This window comes from Telmatherina bonti, assembly GCF_933228915.1.
Source record: "Telmatherina bonti genome assembly, chromosome: 1".
Lineage (NCBI taxonomy): Eukaryota > Metazoa > Chordata > Actinopteri > Atheriniformes > Telmatherinidae > Telmatherina > Telmatherina bonti.
In genome coordinates, this window is record NC_136619.1 from 12,794,239 (window position 1) to 12,814,078 (window position 19,840).

General features: G+C 42.8%; 1 protein-coding gene across 4 annotated transcripts in view; it reads right to left on the bottom strand.

Annotated features, from left to right (window-relative positions):
• akap13 (A-kinase anchoring protein 13) overlaps positions 1 to 19,840 on the bottom strand; it is a 119,459-nt gene that overhangs the window by 29,606 nt on the left and 70,013 nt on the right. For all 4 annotated transcript variants that reach the window (XM_079240865.1, XM_079240864.1, XM_079240863.1 and 1 more), the window contains exons 11-19: positions 18,396 to 18,541; positions 14,836 to 15,203; positions 12,024 to 12,071; positions 9,501 to 9,678; positions 8,948 to 9,050; positions 7,047 to 7,089; positions 6,681 to 6,792; positions 2,861 to 3,020; positions 101 to 168 (exon numbers count right to left, since the gene is read on the bottom strand). In XM_079240865.1, the coding sequence (XP_079096991.1) occupies positions 101 to 168; positions 2,861 to 3,020; positions 6,681 to 6,792; positions 7,047 to 7,089; positions 8,948 to 9,050; positions 9,501 to 9,678; positions 12,024 to 12,071; positions 14,836 to 15,203; positions 18,396 to 18,541 (1,226 nt within the window). The remainder of the gene's footprint in view (positions 1 to 100; positions 169 to 2,860; positions 3,021 to 6,680; positions 6,793 to 7,046; positions 7,090 to 8,947; positions 9,051 to 9,500; positions 9,679 to 12,023; positions 12,072 to 14,835; positions 15,204 to 18,395; positions 18,542 to 19,840) is intronic.

Sequence of the window (19,840 nt, forward strand, 5' to 3'; positions counted from 1 at the left end):
AAACAGAGAAAAACAACATGAGTAAAAAGCAGCTTGATGTCGGCTGAGAGACAACAGAATACTAGAGTCAGCAGAGGAGCAACTGTGGGGGAAGTTTTACCTTCATCTTCACCTTGGCACAAACAGGAAGGCTGTCTCTGCAGCCCTTGTGGACGGAAGCGTTACAATCTGGAAAAGAGAGGCAGCAGTGAGCACTGTGGGGGTGGGGGTGGTGCTGGGGCCAGCAAGGGTGTGTGGAAAGGTGGGGGTTAGAAATTCTGACTGGTTTTCATGGCCAGCCAGGAAACTCCACCAGCCCGCTAATGAAAGCCAGACTGGAACTCTGCATGTGATGCAATCGAGGGGTAATACCGCTTGTGGACAAATGGAAAGAAAGGGATAGGCTGTGGAATGACGCACACACACACATGTACACAGCACTGCATGGGAACAATTCAACTACGTAAACATTCCCAAATCACCGTTTAGGAACAAAAGTCACAACTCCTGCCTGCTAAAATAAGATCTGATCTGCTATCTGTTCTGACTCAGATAGTCCAGTTTTCTTTAGGGTGTATTCCCACCAGAGCAGTCCGCTAGACTCGGTCCAACTGGGCCATCGGTTCAGTTCTATCCTGTACTGCTGTCATTTAGCAGCAACTTTTCTCCAAAGTGACTTACACTAAGACTGAGAACAACACAAGCAATTAAACAGTAAGGACATCATAGATAAGTGCTGGTCAGACTGCTGGACGCAGGTGTTGCCATGTAGCGCTGCAGGCAGAACTGTTTACAACTATTTAATATGTTCACTAGGGCTGTGACGATTTGCTTTAGTCCCGATTCGATTACGATTTTTTTTTTCGGTGCCGATTCGATTTAAATTACAATTCTCACAATTCTTCGATATTGCTGATTTTGGTAGATTAAAAACAAAAAAATGCATAAATCTTTTTGTTTTCGTAATTTTTCTTGATTTCAATTGGGAAAAACAACACAGTAGTCAGATCATCATTCTGCTGCTATAATGTCCAAGAAAACAAGTTAAAAGATATATAAAAACAAAAAAAATGACAAAAATTTTTGTAATGGATTATATTTGTTTATTTATTTGATGAAAAAAAAAAATCGAGTTTAAAATTGTAAACCAAAAAAATCCTGATTTTCGATTTTTCGATTCAATGTTCCCACCTGTAATGGTCATGCAGCACTTCTAAAACAAATCAGACTGTTTTAGAACAAAACCTGTTTCCTTCTCATCAGTGGCAAAAAAAATAAATGGGTCTGCATCAGAACGTAGTGGTCTGGTTGATCAGACCAGCTATTTCTCCTGTCCAGAACCGGCTGTTGTTGAGTTTAACCATGAAGTGGGTAAAGATTGTGCGCTGAACCCACAACGCACATCATTTTGAAATCCACTTCCTGTATTTGGTCGGCTTAAAATGGCCCGAGACCCTGGACCGAGTCTGCTTCTTTGATCAGAATCAGAATTTGTTTTGCGCATTTCCATTCCCTCAAACGAAGTGAGCTTTCCAAACAAACGGAGCAGGACTCGAAGAAAAAGGCTGATGTGAAAGTGTCCTACGTAACCACAACACAGTTTCGTTCTGTCAACAGCTTTTGTACGAAGATGCAAAGAAAAACAGAAGAAACTGTGCTGGTCGATCGGGAAGTGGAAGAATATGTAAGTAAACTTACACAATGTTTCCACAAATGTACATAGTGACATCTTCCTACTGAAGCAAAAGTGTAAAAAAAAGTTGCACAAGTTAAAACTGGAACCGCACCATCAGACCTTATCGTCCATGCTGACATTTCCGCCTCCAGGATTACATCATGTCACTTAAAACCTGAATCATTGTGAGAAACCAACACCAAATACTGTAAGGCTTCCACTCATTGACTGAAATTCTTCCCTTTCTTCACTTGATTTGCTTATCTTCCTTCTCTGCTCTTCATCGTCTGGGTTAACTGGGTGTTTTTCACCTTTTTTTTTTTTTTCTTTCCCCCAGTGGCGCTTAACTAATAGCAGCCAATCTGAGACAAAGGATCACTGTATTTGTCTGGCGAGTGGACACCAGCCAGACATCTGCGAGCAGAAACCTCCTGAAAACAGCCTGTTTGTGCCTAACAATCGTCAGACTGGAGCATCTGAGGCAGAATGTGACCATAGAGAGGATGGCTGTAAAACTGCAAAGCCCGTTTCTCCTTTTCGAGTTTTGAAAGGGGGGGGGGGGGGGGGGTTGTGCCAAAAGCCTTGCGCAACAAACTACATCCTCTTTAGGTCTGCTTGCTGGTTGCTCCAGTGAGAAACAATTCAAAAAGTGCTTTGTTGTCTGTACTGACAGCCTGACTGGGCTGCATTAGAAGGAGTCCTTTAGGGAGCTTCGCTACTTCTTAAGAGATCACGAAGCTGGTTCTGACAAGTATCCAGATGCCCCAGCGAGTTAACCAACCACAGATATGAGGTGTGTGAGGAGAGCCTGAAGAGCTAGAAATTTAATTTATGCACAAATCCTGATGATGTTGCCTTCAGCAACAACATTAGCAGGGTTGTTTTCCATCAGGAACAGCTGAGAAACAAATACTTTTAATCTAAGTTTTATCATATATAAGTGACCATATGGATCAGACAGAGACGTAGAGTAGCTGTAAGTCAGCTTGACCGGCTGTAAAGAATGAGTCATGACTGGTAACGTATCCATACTGGGGACGTTTTCCACATTCTTTCTGTTTGTCCGAGGTTGTGTGAACAGCTTAGCGTCGCTTCACATTAAACATGAGAGTATAATAAGTCTTTAACAGATGATCACGTCAATAAATCAGATTAATTCAGATCAGAAATGGTATGAGTAAGAAGTTTGGGGTAAAAGACACTTACATGTGCAAAAGAGAGCCTCCTTGCTATTAAAAGCCTTATTGCACTGGGAGCACTGGCCAGCCTGGCTGGAGCCGACCGCTGTGAAAAGATGGCCATTCACCGTCTTCTTGTCCTTCTCCTTGCCCTCCTTGTCTTTCTCCCTTTTCTCTCGATCCTTTTCCTGTAAGAAGACATGACCCAAACAAGAAGTTGTCAGGTTACTTTGGCTTTTTTTTTAAAAGTCCAATTAGAAGAGAGCGAGCGAGACTGGGAGAGGGAGCCTGGTTGTGAGTGGAGCAGACCACATGCTAGACACTGGCAAAACGTTTCAGCGTTAGGCCAGTTTCTCATGTTAAACTCCAATCTGAGTCCCACTGAGCGGTATTATTACTGGGATGTAGCAGACAGCAGGGGGTGTTTGCATACTAAGTGATGCATTATTTATGCAGGCAACAAAGTGTCTCATTAAAGGACCCTTTTAAATGTAGTGTTTTTGTTTCAGGCAGTGTTTTGGTTTGTCTCAGAATGATAATTTGCTTGTTTTCATAGGATTATTGGTCAGTGTTTAATGTGTAAGAGGACAGTAATACAGCAAAGGGCAGCTAATTGTCATATAACTCATATGCTGGATAGACTCAACTGCTTGGACACAGTTGTTCTGATTATTCACTGTACGATGACGGAGCAAGGAGTGACACATCTGCAGGAGGACAGGAATGCCGACAGAGACTAGCCGTCTGGGAATCACATCCGCGACCTTTCACAAACAGGCCGGGCTTTCTGCTGCCTCTGCATTAATGGACAAGCTCATCCTCAGCAGTCGGTCATCCCTACACACCGAGCTGAATCACAATCCCATAAAGCCACGCAGAGGAGAACAGAGCTCTTATTCTCTTGGATTTGCATCACAGAGCCTCCACCCAAACCCAGAGGAAATGGGAAAAAAGGAGTTTTCCAGCTCATTTTAATGGCCAGCCCTGGGCCTCATGGTTTGTGAGGACCACAAAGCTCCGACAGACCAGAATTCATTTCTGTTCGGTTTTTAAGATGCCAGAAGGCTGACAGGACCACAGCATGTTTCAAAGCCATTACAACACACAGCGCTCATTCTCACTTCCTGCAACAACAACTGTCTAACCAATAGTAAAACACACCATCAAGACTTCTACCAAGAAAAGTACCTTTTAACACAGGAACACTTTCATCCACAAAACACAGACGCTTCAACTTATTACTAAAGACAAAACAAAGAGAAGCTGATTCTCAGCCATTCGGAGGGTTTTTAACAGCAGACGCTATCACTCGTGACATCTAACCCCAAGATTTCAACAAAGAGCCGTTAGCATGACACAAACTCTAAACAAGCTGTGACTTCACTGAAGGAAAGGAAAACAACAACAAAAACAGCAGATCAGCCAACAAAGCAACGCTTGAAACAAGATATTGTGACAGCCGCTACACTTTGATCATAAAGAGACCGGGGAAGCAGCGTCTGCTCTCTTAGCCTACCTCCAGCCAAGCTTTCCATCTCAGGGAGAAGCCATGGCTCCCTGTCAGCCTCCTGTAGACCATCCCTGGCTGCGGCTAAGCGGCTGAAGCGGCTACAACCGGCACTGAGGCTCCATCAGGAACGCTGCAATGAGGAAGTGACTGCCTCGCTGCAGGAGGTGCTATTTCTGCAATGACCCTTCAGTCTGGCACAGACGCTGTGACAAAACTGCACAACTAGATCCTCTTGCACAGCGTTCAGACTTTCATTATGAAGCAAAAACTGCAGCTGGGGGATTCTTTCAGTCCAAAACAGACAAGATGTCAAAGAATAACTTCTAGCAATAAGTTATCTGTACAGTTACTGAGCCGATCGCAGCGGTTGTCACCGAAGAGACAGATGAAATATAATAAAGATAACAAGGTGCTGCTGCAACTAAATCAGCTCATTTAAAGGAAGGTTTTTATTGTTAGTCAAACATTTTGACCTTTACCAGGCTCTTTGTGATTCCTGCCACTTTAACAGCAAAGCAGTGTCAGAGCTTAAGAGAGGAGATTAGAAAACCACAGCTAGCTCTGCCTTCCTGTTTTACTTCCTGTTCACCCCACAGTGTTTCTGTACAAAGGCCGCCTGCTTCATACAGACACACACATTTTAAATACTCACTTTAGCATTCATTAGTACAAGTTCAATTTTAAACTCTTAGACATGTGTTTAAAACTACAAAAAATACTGAGTATATCTCTGAGACGCATCACTACACAAGTTGTTACTTGAGGAGAAACTTGTTGTGTTTCTGTGGTAATATTTCTCCACAAAAAGAGAAGACAAAATATATGGAAAATGCTCTGAACTCACAAAGCAACCCTGCAAGGGACAGCCGAGCAGGGTAAGTCTAAAACCCTGAAGCAAGACGTATGCCCCAACTGATGCTCAAAGGCCTGCAGCAGGAGAGGATCCACGCAGCAGATCTCAGTATGGATGTAAATGTGCAGCAGTGAAGCAGAATGAGGCCCAGAAGCAGCCTGGCACTCATTCATCCTGGTTTGAAAGGAGAAGGCTGGGAAAAGATGAGGCTAAAAAAGATGGCCGAGGTTTGACCCAACTGCACATTTATACTAAAATATCAGGGAAGGATTTCACTGCTCAAATAGATACGAGCTTCCCTTTGGATAATTATTTAACCCAAACTGAAGCAGTGAGCAGCTTCTCTTAAGCAACCATGTCAGGCGACACAGGCGTCTGTGGAAAAGACGTTAATATGTTTCAGAAGGGTCAAATTTTTAGCACCATGCAGAGACAACATCTGAGCAGATGCAGAAACGATAAAAACTGGGTTAAGAACTGGAAACTTTACGGTAGAGATCTTCCAGGAAGAAATGTTGTCGGGACTTACATGATGTGAAGGGAACTGGAGGGACTGGGGCTGAACAGCTGTGCAGCCATGAGAAAATCACTCATCAGTGAGGCTAAGCGGAGAAAATGGTTTCAGTTTGCTGGGGAGCATAAAGACTGGACTCTGGAGCAATGCCAGAAGGTCATGTGGTCTGATGATTTACCCTTTTCCAGAGTAATGGGAATATCAGGGTAAGAAGAGAGGAAGATGGAGTGATGCCGCCAGGTTATTCTACCAATGGATTTGGTCTTTCCTGATAATACAAGCTGACAATCCCAGAAGTCATCTGGCTAAACTGTGAAAGAGTCGTTCAGAGACCATGAGACCAGACATTTTTACATATAAGTCCAGATCTGAACCTCACTGAACATTTCTGGATGTTTAGGAGAAGGTTTTCTGCCGTGTCCCCCTCCACATCATCACTACAAGCTCTTGGAGAAAATGAATACAGCTCTGGATGGAAAGAAATGACGTGACATTGTAGAGGTTTAACATAACGTTAGCTGCTGTAATGAGCCTAAGCGACGGCCAACGGAACATTAAAGCATGTGACTTTTTTTTGTTGTTTTTGTCTTGTTCAGCATTTAAGCAGGCAAAATGGATTTTCTGGATGTTATGTTCTGCTGGGCAAATTTACTTTGCCAAAGGAAGCATCATAGATATAACGATCTTCTAGATTTTTCTTTTATTTTTCTCATTATTTTGCATAATTGTTTGTATTACAAAGTTTGTACTGCTGGACCGGACCGGAGAGGACAGAAGAGGGACAGAAAGAGAGTCGAAAAGAAGAGAAAACAGAAAACACCTCGTAGAGGCATGTGACTTTTGCTTCGGATAGGCTGTGTGTGTGTGTATAGTAGACTATAAAGTGTAGCAAGAGTTCATAAAAATCTTCTCTTTTCAATCAAATTTATTTAAAAAAAAAAAAAAAAAAAAAAAATTCAGCATTTGCTCACCCTTGTCTTTTTGTACATCTTGTTCCTGAGGTAGCTGAAGGTCCGGCTGACTTTTGTCCCGCTCTTTCCCTCTGTGTCGCTCCGCAGAGGCCCAGGCTCCTCCTCCGATATACTAGAACGAACACACACACACACACACACACACACACACAGTGAGGTTATTCTCCAACAGCTGCGTTCATAAAACATACCTGTTCACAAGCAATGAAACCGTTCTTTATAGCACCCTTAAAGCTCCATTGTCCTGTGGAACCAGTTGGCAGCTTCTCTGCACTGGTCTTTATGGGATTGTAAACGTCGTAAGAGCTCTGAAACCCTAAAGAAGCATTTCCTTGATAAGTGTATAAATGTATGAGTTGAACTGACCTGTATGCCAGTGACCCCGACGTGCTGGAAAACGACTTTGTACCTGGAATGGAAAAGGAGCGAACATGAGCAGAGGGAGGATTTTTCTTTTTTAAATTTGCTCTGTGCTTCGTTCTTAGCTGTGATCGTCTCTGACCACATTAACCACACACACACCTTTGACTGAAGATACAGACGACAACGCACGGGCTCACCATCAAGTCTTTGTTTTAAGCCAAAGGTTGTCGCTGCAGTAATTTAGCAAGGCTAAAAGGAGCTCGTTTTAATGCCTTTGAGCAGTCTGTTTAACCTGTGGATGGCTGACTCTGCAAAACACCGGCGCAGAAGAGAAGCAAAATCTAAAATGTGTTGTTCTTACCTGATTACATTTCATAAACAAACATCTACAAATATATGAAGATGTACAAACAGAGCATGTATTCATACGGACTTTGCCAACAAGTGATCATAAAGAATGGAAGACATCTTTTCTGGGGAACACTGAGCTTCCTATCAAACAATCACATTTAACCCGTATGTAAACATGCAGAGCCCTGCTAGCCAGCTCTGTGTCAGAAAGTCAAACATGACAATGAGAGCAAAGTTCTGGCCTGCCTGTAACGGGTAGGAAGGGGGAAGCTGGATTTCTGTCACTAAAGGTGTCTGATTCCCATTTATCTGAAGAGACAAAAACACTTCCTCAGATTACCAGCAGTGTTTATGATGATTGTTTTCCTCTTTTTTCTGGTGAGCGTGTCTGGGCCTCTCCAAAGAGACTATAGAAAGGCCAGTTTATGTAAAGGTCATAGAAATGCTGTGCTGTGCAGGGGTCAGAGGCAAGCTGAGGTCTTATGAAGTGCTGCCAGAAGTAAAAGGAGGGGATTTCAGGGCCAGCAGTTCTGCTCCAAGCATATTCCAATGCACAATCACACTGCCAACAGATTAACACCAGTGGTAATTAGTGGTCTCCTTATGGCAAGTTTATTGCCGCACAGTGTTCAAGCTTCACTGGCTTTCAGCACTAAGTGGCATTTAGTTGTGCCATTCCAACACTGGAGTACTCACTCAGTGCAAAATTGTAAAAATTAAAAGACCGAATACTGTATTCGTCCTTTCCATTCGATTTTTTTTGCTCCTTCACAAAAAAGGGGGCCACAACTTCCAGTCACAGCTGGGCACACCAGTCTGAGTACTTGGCTCAGTTACCAGTTCATTACATTTGGGTGTGTCTGAGAATTCAATGACGTCACTTCACTGGAGCACAGATCTGGTTTGGCTGCACAGCTTGTGACCAGTCTTACTTTTACACACTGTGCCCCAGCGAATGTGGTTGCAGTCGATGGGGAGGGTCCGGGGCTCTACTGGGAACTGCTACTGGTCCAGTTCTGATACAACATCTACTTTCTACAGCAGCTAAACGGTTTGTATCTCTGTACTTACTGAAGTTATCCTCATCCTCATCATCGCTTGATGAGGAGTCCCCAAAAATGAACTGAGACTTAGATTTGGTGAGGATGGGGGAAAGGTTGAAAGAGAAGGAAATTCGCCTCTTACGTCTCAGGCATGCCACCGCTTGGAGGGCAGGGAGGGAAAAAAAAAAAGAGCCATGACGAGCACGGATCATTTATTTAAAAAAGAAATAAACTGTGAACACCAGATGACGGTGGGAATCAGGATGGTAAGTAACTCAGTGAAAGAACTGATGCACAACGGCACTTTAACGGCATGTTGGGCTGATAAACTCTCTTCCATTTAAAAAGGTACAAACATGAGATGAACCCAAAACCTAAAAAAATAAAATCTCAAAGCAGGTTTTTATATACATAAATGTCAAAACATGATAACAAAAATAAAATCAACTGAACCAAAGTCCAGACAAGCTAAACAATGAGTAGGTTACATGTGATAGATGAGGTTCTCACCATCGATGTCTTTATGGCTGATGGTGAGCATGGACACGGACTTGGTGAGGGGCAGGCTCATGGATTGGCAGCTGTTTCGCAGAGGCCGATACCGCCTTAATTTCTGCAACATTACACACGAGGTTTAATCCAATCAGCTGCGTGACGATGGAAAAAGGAGGACACACAGGCAGAAAAAAACGTGGAACAAACCATGACCTGGCACTAAACTGGAAACAGGAAGGAGAAAGTAAAAAGGGAAACCAGATATTTAATTTGTGATTTAAGCCAATGAGAGTGGAATAAAACTGCCTGAGGGTGTGTGTGTGTGTGTATGTGTGTGTGTGTGTGTGTGTGTGTGTGTGTGTGTGTGTGTGTGCGTGATAATTATTAATTCTCACTAATCCCCAACCTGACGAGTCTCAGATCTCCCCTGACCAAAAATCTTATCTATCTCCAAGCTTTAGAAATTCATTTTGCCTCTCATGAATTAGGCTGACGATGTGGGTGACATGAGGAGGATGTGACACCTATGACTTGACACGCTTGTGTGTGTGTGTGTGACTTAGTTTACCGGGTCATGCAGTCTGCCATGCTCCTCTTGCTCCTCCTGCTCCTCAGTTAAAGAGACCAAGGAGCCCCTGTCATCGCTGTCCTGACGGGGCAGCCTCAGTGGCTCCATAATGCGGGGCCCTTGGGCGATGGAGCCTCTCAGCTCCTCTCGGCCCCCACTGAGCCCCTCCAAGCTGTAGCTGTGTGGATAAACAGAAAGCAAAGGTGACCTCAGCGAATGAAAAATGACTGCTTTGCACACACTGCAATGGTCTTTCTGGACTATACGTCAAAGCTTTTTGGATACACACAACTGCTGCTGCAACAAGCACAAACACACACAGACATGCACGCATACACCTGTTGACTAGCACGCACACACACACACACAAAGCTGGTCCCGCACAGCGTTTAGTCGTCTGAGTTATCACCAAGCTCCTGTGCAGATTTACAGCTGAAGCAGCTGCAGATGACTTCCAACATCAGCATCAGCGCAGAGAGCTCCGCCGCTGTGATTTACAAACCCAATTACATCGATCTATGACTGGGAATAAGAGGCCTTGAAAAAAAAAATCCAATACGATGATTATGGGGAGGAAAAGTACAACTACATTTCAGGATGAGCTATGCTAGCAGGCCGCAGCTCTATCCGCAGCAGGATGGGCTCAGTGAGGGTTGAAATCCCAGCAGTAAATCTTTCTTTTCTTCAGCCTTTGAGTTTGTGCGACACTCCATTATCCAGCAAATCATCAGTCCAACACTTTCAAGCATCACTAACTAAGACTGGACTAAAAGAATCATCAGTGACCAGTGCAGAGCAGCACTCACCAATCCTCAAAGCTGGGAATGTAGATGGCTATATCTGTCATGTTAAAGTCTCCTTCCTGGCAGTGTTATTACACACTTTTCCAGCAGATCGTCCATGCTGAACAACGCCTGCAGCTACTACAGCTCTGAGCTGCAGGAAGGCACTGACTGGCCGACGGTGCAGGGCATTCATACACACTCAGAAACAAAAGCGCACACACCCACAACGGCAAATGCAAATCAAGCAGCAGGTGAATAAAACCTATTCAAAGAAGGTTGCATGCTCTTGGGGAAAAAAAAAAAAAAGTAAAGATGACACTCTAAAACACAGTACCTGCAGAAACTAACTACTTCATCACTGCTGCTGTAGGGAGCCTGAGGAGAGCACCAGCTGATGCTAACAGAGAGAGGTGAGGTTGCATTAAAGGTGGCACGATGGGATGATGGACAAGCAGAGAGAAGCAGACAGCGGAGGAGTGGAGTGACAAGAGTTACGGGGACGTCTGAGGACAGAACATGAGCAACACAATGGTTCCCTTTGTGAAACAAACATTGTAATTCTGGTTTATTTCCTGCTGCAGACTTGCAGTTAAACCAGTTGCATGCAAGCAATCAAAGTGAAACAAAGCTGGTTTCTAAAAACAAAGAAAGAACTTGAACACTAAACATGGCTGGAACATGGCTGTGGCAGCAGCTACTTCCCTCAATATTAAATATGTGGCCAAATGATTACAGTAAGGATCTTTTAAAAGATCACGCGAGACATAACAGATACAAAGGAGGGATTACTGTACTGTTTTACAGCTCAAAGTGAGAAACGATATCGTGTTTTGGTCTGGAGATAAAGGACACAAGAATCTGAAGCAAACATCCATCTCAAATAACATCTTATATATTTATAAACCCAATTCAAGAATGAAAATTAAAAGTAAAAGTAAAAAACTGAAAGAAAAACAGCTTTAAAATAGTAAAAATCTCTAAATAATCAACATCACTGAGGCTTGATCTTGCCTAAACTTTAGTCTTAAAAAAGGATTAAAAAAAAAAAAAAAGAATATAAAACAAAACCATGACATTTTGGGACATTATGGAGGACAAACTCACAGATTTAATAAAAATAAAAGGACTAAAGCACAAAAATTACATTTAATCTGCCAATAAACTGAAAGTGCGTCCAAACTGTGTTTAACTGTGGAAGACGCCGACTCCCTCATCATCACTACCTTCCTGCCTCCTTCTGGGTCAAAGAGCCGTTCAGAGAATCAATAAAACCACCATGACGTTAGAACAACTTTCACTTGGTTTTACCACAGTGGAACATCATTTTCTTCTCCAGGACTAAATCTGAAAGACTTCTGATGTGTTTTTTAGCCTTGAAAAACTCTCTACACAAACATCTTACATTAGAAAAACCTAAAACACTCGGTTCTCCGTCAGGCTGCAGAGCTAAACTCCTTTTTTTCCATGTGTGGCTGCTTGTTATTACCACTGCAATCCCAAACACCCCAACCATTTATTTACCGCAGCATTTTATGTACATTCCTACCGGGGTGAAAAGAAAGGATCATTTTTCAGTGCAGTTGCCTGCAGGGATGCAGCAGAAAGCCAGAGCAGTGCAGCATGCTTAGATTGAAAAGCTTTTCAAAGCCCACACCTGTAGAAGTTTTATAACTGAATCTCATCAACAAAAAAGTCAATCTTAACAACACATGAGCTGATCAACGGGAAAGATTGGTACCTTCTCCTGTGGAAGGCCGGCTTCCCCTCACCAGGACTACGAATGGAGCTGGAAGTGATGGAGACAGACAAGAAGCGGTGGAAGATGGGTGACGTTAGATGATGTAATCAGTGAATAAAAGAACATTTTCACATGATGATGAGATCATGAAGCTGTTAGGAGGTCAGAATGTGACGCTACAGATTGTTTATTGTGCTGGAGGAGTGACACTTATCAAACCTAGAAGCTGAGAGTTGAATAAAAAAAAATGATATCACTCACAGAAATGTTCATTTTTCCTGACAGTGGAGCCAAAAACAAAATATGTGCGCAGTTAGGAGTGAAAATAGATGCTATTCTGGACATAAGGCGGGGATCTATGTCTGGACCAGGAGCAGTAACTCTCTAGAGCAGACGGGATGGCCAATGTTAGTCCTCCATGGCTCTGTCCTGCAGGTTTTCAATGTACCCCTGTTTCAACACACCTCCAGGTTATGAGGTTCTGCACAATGACGGATTAGTTTGAGTCAGGCGTTTTGAAGCAGGGATGCATGGAAGCCTTGCAGGACTGTGGCCCTTGAGGACCGGAGCTGGGCACCCCTGCTCTGGACTCTCTTCAAGCTGCAGACTTAAAGAGGTTAAAAGGAAAGTTCCAGCATAAGGTCAAACAGACCCTGGGTCATGTGAATGTCCCTTGTCTAAGCACAGCTTTCCCTTAGTAAGCTTCAGATGAGCCGCTATGTGGATCTTTGTGTTTACAGAAGTGATGCTCGCTGATATTTCAGCTGCATTAAGCTACTGTATCTTAGGAAGTAAGTAAGTAAACCTTTATTTATATTGCGCCCTTCAAGATAAAAATCATAAAGCATTTCACAACAAAACACAAAAAAACATTAAAACAGCATAAAACATTAAGAAAACATAGAAACAAATAAAACTAAGTAAATCTTGAATCTTTTTGCTTTGATTTCCAATTTAAAAACCAATCAAAAAACCTGGAAGAGTGTGTATTTACACATTCCTGTAAAGAGGTAGGAGCTCTTTAACCTGACGCTGTACGTCATACACTGTACCTCCTCCTAATCCTGCAAACTTCTGTCACTGAGCCTGCCGAGGACAGTCTGAGCGGCTCCTCTGTTCTGACAGACGGACAGACAGCTGACTCTGAACAGAGGAAGCAGTCAGTGTGGACTGCATGAATAAAACTCTTCAATCGCCTCGTTGCACCACAAATATGTCACATTAATGTGGAATTCCCAGAAACTCCTTGTAAGAAAGGATTCTTTTAAAATGTCACCAAAAAGACGACAAGTCCGAGCAAAACAAACAGGACAAACAGGACATGGCGATGACGACATGGTCGCTCATTAAGTCTTGTTCCGTTCCCTTTCTGACAACTTCACAGGATCTCACCAGTTTTCTGTTGTTTGCATCTTTCTTATCAGCTCCAGTTTTGTTGTTTTATTTATTTTTGTTTGTATTTTTGTTATTTTCAGGTGCGTACTGAGTTAAAGCAGGATTCCTCTCAGTCATTAGCAACGCCGCGAGGTTAACCAGAAGATGAAAGCTTGTCTTTGCTTGTATGCCACAACCATAGACTGTATATAAAAAGATGGACGGAGCCTTTGTGACGTCACACATTGAAGCTCAGTGGGCGGTTCCTACCATCGCCATGTTGGCAGCATCTCGCCCGCAAAATACAAATATGGGCAAAGAGGTGGAGCTGAGAGGGGAGCCGTGAGCGTCATGGTGGATGATTGACATCGAGCGAACTCCAAGCTGCCTGTAGCTAACCAAGCTAACCCCGAGATAACGGGAGCTACACAGCTAACGGAGGTAAGCGAGCTAAAGCTAAGCCACCAACCTAAAAACCAACCAAGCTAAAAACCACGGTTGTTCTACGTTCTTCTTACTTGAAGCGGGAGATTGGTACCTGTCAATCAAAAGGACACGCCCCTAAATATGCCGAATTTCGAGATTAAATTACTTTTAAACGGGCGAGTTAGAAAAAAATTCACTCCCCCCCCAGTTGTCATGAAGCTAAACCTGACCTATAAACCAAAAATAGATTTTTGAATCTAGGCTGTAAACATGTTTATTTCTGATGTGAAGTTGGTCTTTTTAACATGGGAGTCTATGGAGATTCTCTCTGTTTTGGAGCCCCTAGTGGATGAAGGGGGAACTGCAGTTTTATGCACTGCCGCATAGGCTTCACTTTTAACCGCCGGAGGTTGCCGCTAGGCCACAACACAAGCAGCTAATAAATGTTGTTTTTTCTGTCTTCACTCCAGCTTTGTGGACTGTATCACCATAAATATTTCATACTTTTTATGTAACACACAATAAGTGTTGACAAATATTGAAAGATACATACACTTCCAGCTGTAAACCAGTGCGACTGATAATGACAAAGAGATGCCATGGTCGCCTTGCTGATGAGCCAGTGTGAGTGTGAATTAATGTGTGTTAGCTCACAACAACGTCTGTACATGCGGTAGCATGTGGGGTGTGTGGCTTTAATAGTGGAAGTGTGTCTCTGTGTACGCATCTGTGTACAGATCCCTGTAGTCGCCAGACATATGGCAACACAGCTGCTCACAGCAAGGGGATGAAATTCCCAACATGGCGCAGAGGGAGTGACATCAACGGGCTTTAATAATGCTTATATGTGATCTGCACACATCAGGGCAACTGGCATCTGCTAACTAACACCAGCAGCGGGTGTCCAGGACTCCAGTCCTGCTCATCTCGTGCTCAGATCAACTCCATCCACAAGGACAACTAAAATCCTCAGTTTTCAACACTTGCCATTGTTTCTCCTTCCCGCTCTCACCTCCTTTGGTTCATCTCCGTCTCTACTCCGTTGTTCTTTCCTGGACCCCAGCTGTGGCGGCGAAGAGGCGACAGAGAGCGATTGCTGCTGCGGAAGAGACAAGAACGCCTTGGCACTTCAGCTACTCTGTCTTTTGCCTCCTCTTCCACGTCCCCTCCTCCGCTGCTGCTGCTGCTACCGCCGCCGTCCGGGCCTGAAACGTCTGCAGCAGCAGCCTGGATGCCCTCCTCTGGGCTCCAACTGCAGCCCAGCCCCTGGCTATCCTCCGGGCTGGAACTGGACAGGCCCACGCTGGCGGTGTCGTCTGTAGAGGAGCAGGAGACTGAGACCTCGCTGGCGCTGTCTCCACCTGTCACTGGTTCATCGTTCTGTGGACACAAAATGCATTAGAATCACTGTCGAGCATCGCTGCCTTGCACTGCATTGTGCGTCTTACTGGAACTGTCAAAGAAAGAAGCAGTAAGTAATAGTTTGTCACGTTCCCAACGTTGTCAAAGGAGCCGACATGTGCAGCTCTATCTCTTCACATATTTACTTCCATTCCAGATTTAATCAAGTAGCAGTCTAGTTAGCGAGTCAACTAAACCTGACAATGAAGAATCTTTTCCTGCTTACAGAGCAGCACAGGATGCAGAGCCTTCAACCCAAAACCACAGGAAAACCACTTTACTTTAATGAGGCTACATTAAAAAGTGCAGAAAAGAACAAATATGACTCGGCAAAACAGGACAAAGTGCAACAGAGATATCATTTAAATCAATGTTAAACACCTGGTCTGCAACACTGCACATCCATCAGCGTTTCTTCACTGAAGCATGCGATGGATTCAGAGATGGCTGGAAGAGCCATTTAATCCGCAGGAATGGAGCATAATGAGGACCAAATGGTAGAGCTTAAGCGTAACGAGCCACAGCCACTTTACAGCAACACTGACATTATAACAAACACCAATAAACGATGAGAGGCTAAACAAAGCTTTCACAGATGGCTCTGAGTTACATCTTTTAAATCTTTTTGTCAAAGTCAGAGAGCTGATCACGTTAAACGGAGCGATGGGATCCGTCGGGTTTGTAAACTAAATATCCCTCTTTGCAAAATAATAAGGATGATGCTAAATTTAAGATGGAAAGTAGACATTTGTTTGGATTTCTATGCTCTGGATGAGATAAAAAAAAACAAAAAAAAAACAAAGTGCATGGGTTGAACTGCTCACTGGGAGGACTGGTGGGAACGGGCCTGTGCACAAGGACACACAGGTTGGGGAAAGTACATATAGAGCTAATTTGTAGGTGTGAGCTTTAACTGGGACTATTGTGCTGGCAGCTGCAGTGCAAGTGCTGAGCATAGAGCTGCTTCTGTTGGAGAGAGCTGGGAAAGAAAGATCTGCTTTATGCTGCGAACACAACTTCCTCTGGGAGTGAGGGGATGTGTGTGTGTGTGTGTATGTGTGTGTGCAGTTTGGGGCAGGGAGTGCACGTGACTGAGCGAATATTGGCTTTGGAGCTAAGAGAAAAAAGTCAGCTAGTTTGAAACTTTAATATTTCAGGCTCAATATTATTCCTCACACGGAATAATTAATGAGCGTTTAAAGTTACGCTTTCTTTCCCAAGGGCACATGATGCATCCTCAGCTCACGAGTTACTGAGATCAACGCCATGACCTTTTAGAGTTACGAAACATTTTCTCTACCCATTTTTCCACATTCACAGAACTGCATCTCCAAAAAAAAAAAAAAAAAAAAGAGAGAGAAATTTCTCTTCAGAGAGCAGCAAAGACGATAATCCTCCCTTTCAGAATTCAGCTTCTGTGGCCTTTGTTTGAAATCAAAGCCTGTGAGCTTCGTGCCACATTTTATCCATCTCTGCCTGTCTGCAGTCCTCACGCTCAGCATCACAGCGTACACTCCCAGGCAGCTGATGTTCGCCGCCACAACTTCATTGTTCATTGTTGTTTACAACAAACAGGACATATGGTTGGCATTACTGTGATCATGTTTCAAGAGCTCAACAAAGCAGAAAGATACTATACTGAGAGATGCTGAGAGTATTTCATCTGCGTGGCTTCCACACAGACGTTCAACAGCAGCAGAGTGACAGCAGGGACCGCAACGTGCACTTTCCATGCAGCAAAGAAGAGCTGCCGCCTTTAAAAGATGCTTAGTTTATGTTTGGCATCTCAGCCCCGGGGTGCTGAGAAATAAACCTTCCTCAGAATGAGAAAACTAGCTGTTTTACATCTATAGACGTAGTCGCCGAGGCAGACCGAATACAGTCCTAATCATGGACACGAGCGAGCTCGGCTGGACTGCAGCCAGTGAAGGATTGCAGGAACACTGACTTCACTGCTAAATCAGAGTGAATGCTCTACATTTATTCAGTCTCATTTTTAAATGTATTTATTGATCCTTCATCCTGTAGCTGGTTTATGCACAAACACACACATCACCACAACAGTTCAGAGCCGGAGTTAGAACCAGTTCTTCCTGCCAATTAAAACTCTGGAAACGCCATGTTTAAAGTCTTTAAGTCTTCATTTGGTAGAAAACAACAAAAAGCTGAGATTCAACACAAACTCAGATGTTTTCTGAATATTTAGCATGTTGTAAAGGTTTCAGAGTCTACATCCAAATATATTACACAGAGCAGCATTCACAATCACTATTTCATGTCTGCAGCTTTGTTTGTAAACAATATTTGGTGTTTTAACCCTTTAACATCTGATCCAAGAATATAATGGGCAGGAAATCCCTTCTTTTTTTAAAACCTTTATTTGGCCTTTTACAAAATAAATAAATAAATAAATAAATAAATGCAAAAAATTTTTATCTAAAATTTTCATTTGGTCCTTTTACAAAACAAAAATAAATAAATACATAAATTCATAAATATTTTATTTAAATATTTTATTTTATTTAAATATTTTATATATATATATATATTTTTTTTTTGTTTGTTTTAAAAGACTTTAAATAAAATAAAATATAATAATAATAATTTTATTAAATATTTTAAATATTATTTAATATTTTATAAATATTTGTAAACGGACAAAATAAAAGGAACAAAAAAATTTTGTGTGAAAAAACTAATGAAAAAACTATTTGCATGCTATGTACCATTTGTACCATAGGTGTGCAATACGTCAGAAGTGGAAAGGGTACCCACAGGGTCTGGGGCAAAGTTTTTCCCATTTGGTCATGGAATAGGTCTCAGAAACAGTATGTACTTAATATGATACATGCAGCATTAAATGGTTAACGTAACAGACAAAGCTGACATTTAGAAATCATAATCATAGATATAAGTTAGCATTTGGGAAAGGAGTTGGACACACTGCTGTTTGAAACATTTTCCTAAGTCAAATATTCGTACTGTGACATCGATTTGTAGGGAAAACTAAATAAACACGGATCTGTGGAGATAGAATCCACCTGTGGGAGGTAAAATCATAAACTGAATGAGACTTTTTAGTGACAAAATGGCATAAAATGTCCTTTCAGATTAAACTGGAATAGACTGGATGGTTTAAGGTCACCGTAACACTGCTGCAATTTTACAAACCTTTCTGAAGATGCTGTCATATCCCGTCTCTGTGTTCAGCAGGCTTTCAATGTCACTGCCAGAGTCTCTGTGAGTGGAGGAGGGACAGCTGGTGGTGCTGCTGGTTCTGCTGGACAAACTGGGAAACGCTGAAGATGGTGAGGATCCTGAAAGACACAACAGCAAGTGTTAAAAATGAAATAATGCAGAAGAAGTTGTGGTCTTGAATCTGAATGAGAGAAACATTCTGGTAAAATGTAAGTAAAGCTGCCTTTTATGTTAATATTTGCTAGAAAAAGCTTTTAGCAGTAGAGCTTAAATTCACCCTGACGCCCAAATAATAAGCTCTTTTCTTTTCTCATACCTTCTGTTTTTCACAGGCAGGTCTTTTAGACATTTGTGAAAGGAGATCTGGGAATCTGAGAAGGTGTGAAAAGCCTGGCACGTCAATGGCTGACTGTCCAAAATGAAGCTGTCTGCTCTGAACAGCAAACAACTCATGTTTGTGTGTTTTAAAAGGGTCTGAGGTCAGGCCTCGAGTTAAAGTCTCAGGCAGAGAAGATGACAACTGACGATGATGATGATGATGATGATGATGTAAAGAAAAGCAGCTTAAATGAAAGAGCAGCATTCAGGCCTGACGGCGCCAACACAGTCGTAAAGAACTTTGCTGTAGTTTGCAGCAGTTTTACAATAACAAGTCGATTTCACTTCTGTTTACAGGTTTTGGTTCGGAAAAAAATAGCAGAATCAAGCCCAGCATGAGCAAACATTAGACACACTAATGTGTTTCTGAACAAGCCGCAACTTCCTCACCTGAATCCCAGCCATCCCATTAACATCACCTAGAGACAAGAGCAACTAAACAATCCCTCACCTCCAAATCCTGTGATAAAATCCTGTTTAGTTGTTTCAGCGCTCCTCAGCGATAGTAAGTTTCAAACAACAGCCCACCATGAGCCATTTTTATTTAACGCCCACCTCATCACAAACAATCCCGTCTGAAATCGGCACACAATTCTCAACTCTTATGCAACGACTTGCTGCGGGTTGCTGTTTTTTTGTACATGTAAGGCCATGTACAGATACTATCCCAGGCCCGACTAAAAGAGGAAGACTGTACTCAGCCACACATGCACACCAGTGGGCTTTCTTTAGCCAGCTGCCAGGATCAACTGCATGAGATCATCCACCAGATTTGTTTGGTGTGCATCATCTTAGATGTCTATTTCTAGCTGAAAAAGAGGAAGCCATTCTTTATCCCTGAGGAACATTTTGCATTTAATGCACTATTGAGAGCAAGAGGAAGTGGCTTTGGCAGACGTGAGTGTCTATGTGCTCATCCTTTAAGATCCTGAATCCTGAGCAGCTGCTGTAAATGAGGCGCGTAAACATAAACACTTCTGTGCTGGATGTTCACAAACAACATCAACATCAGAAAGCAGTGAAACACAGTAAGTGTTTCT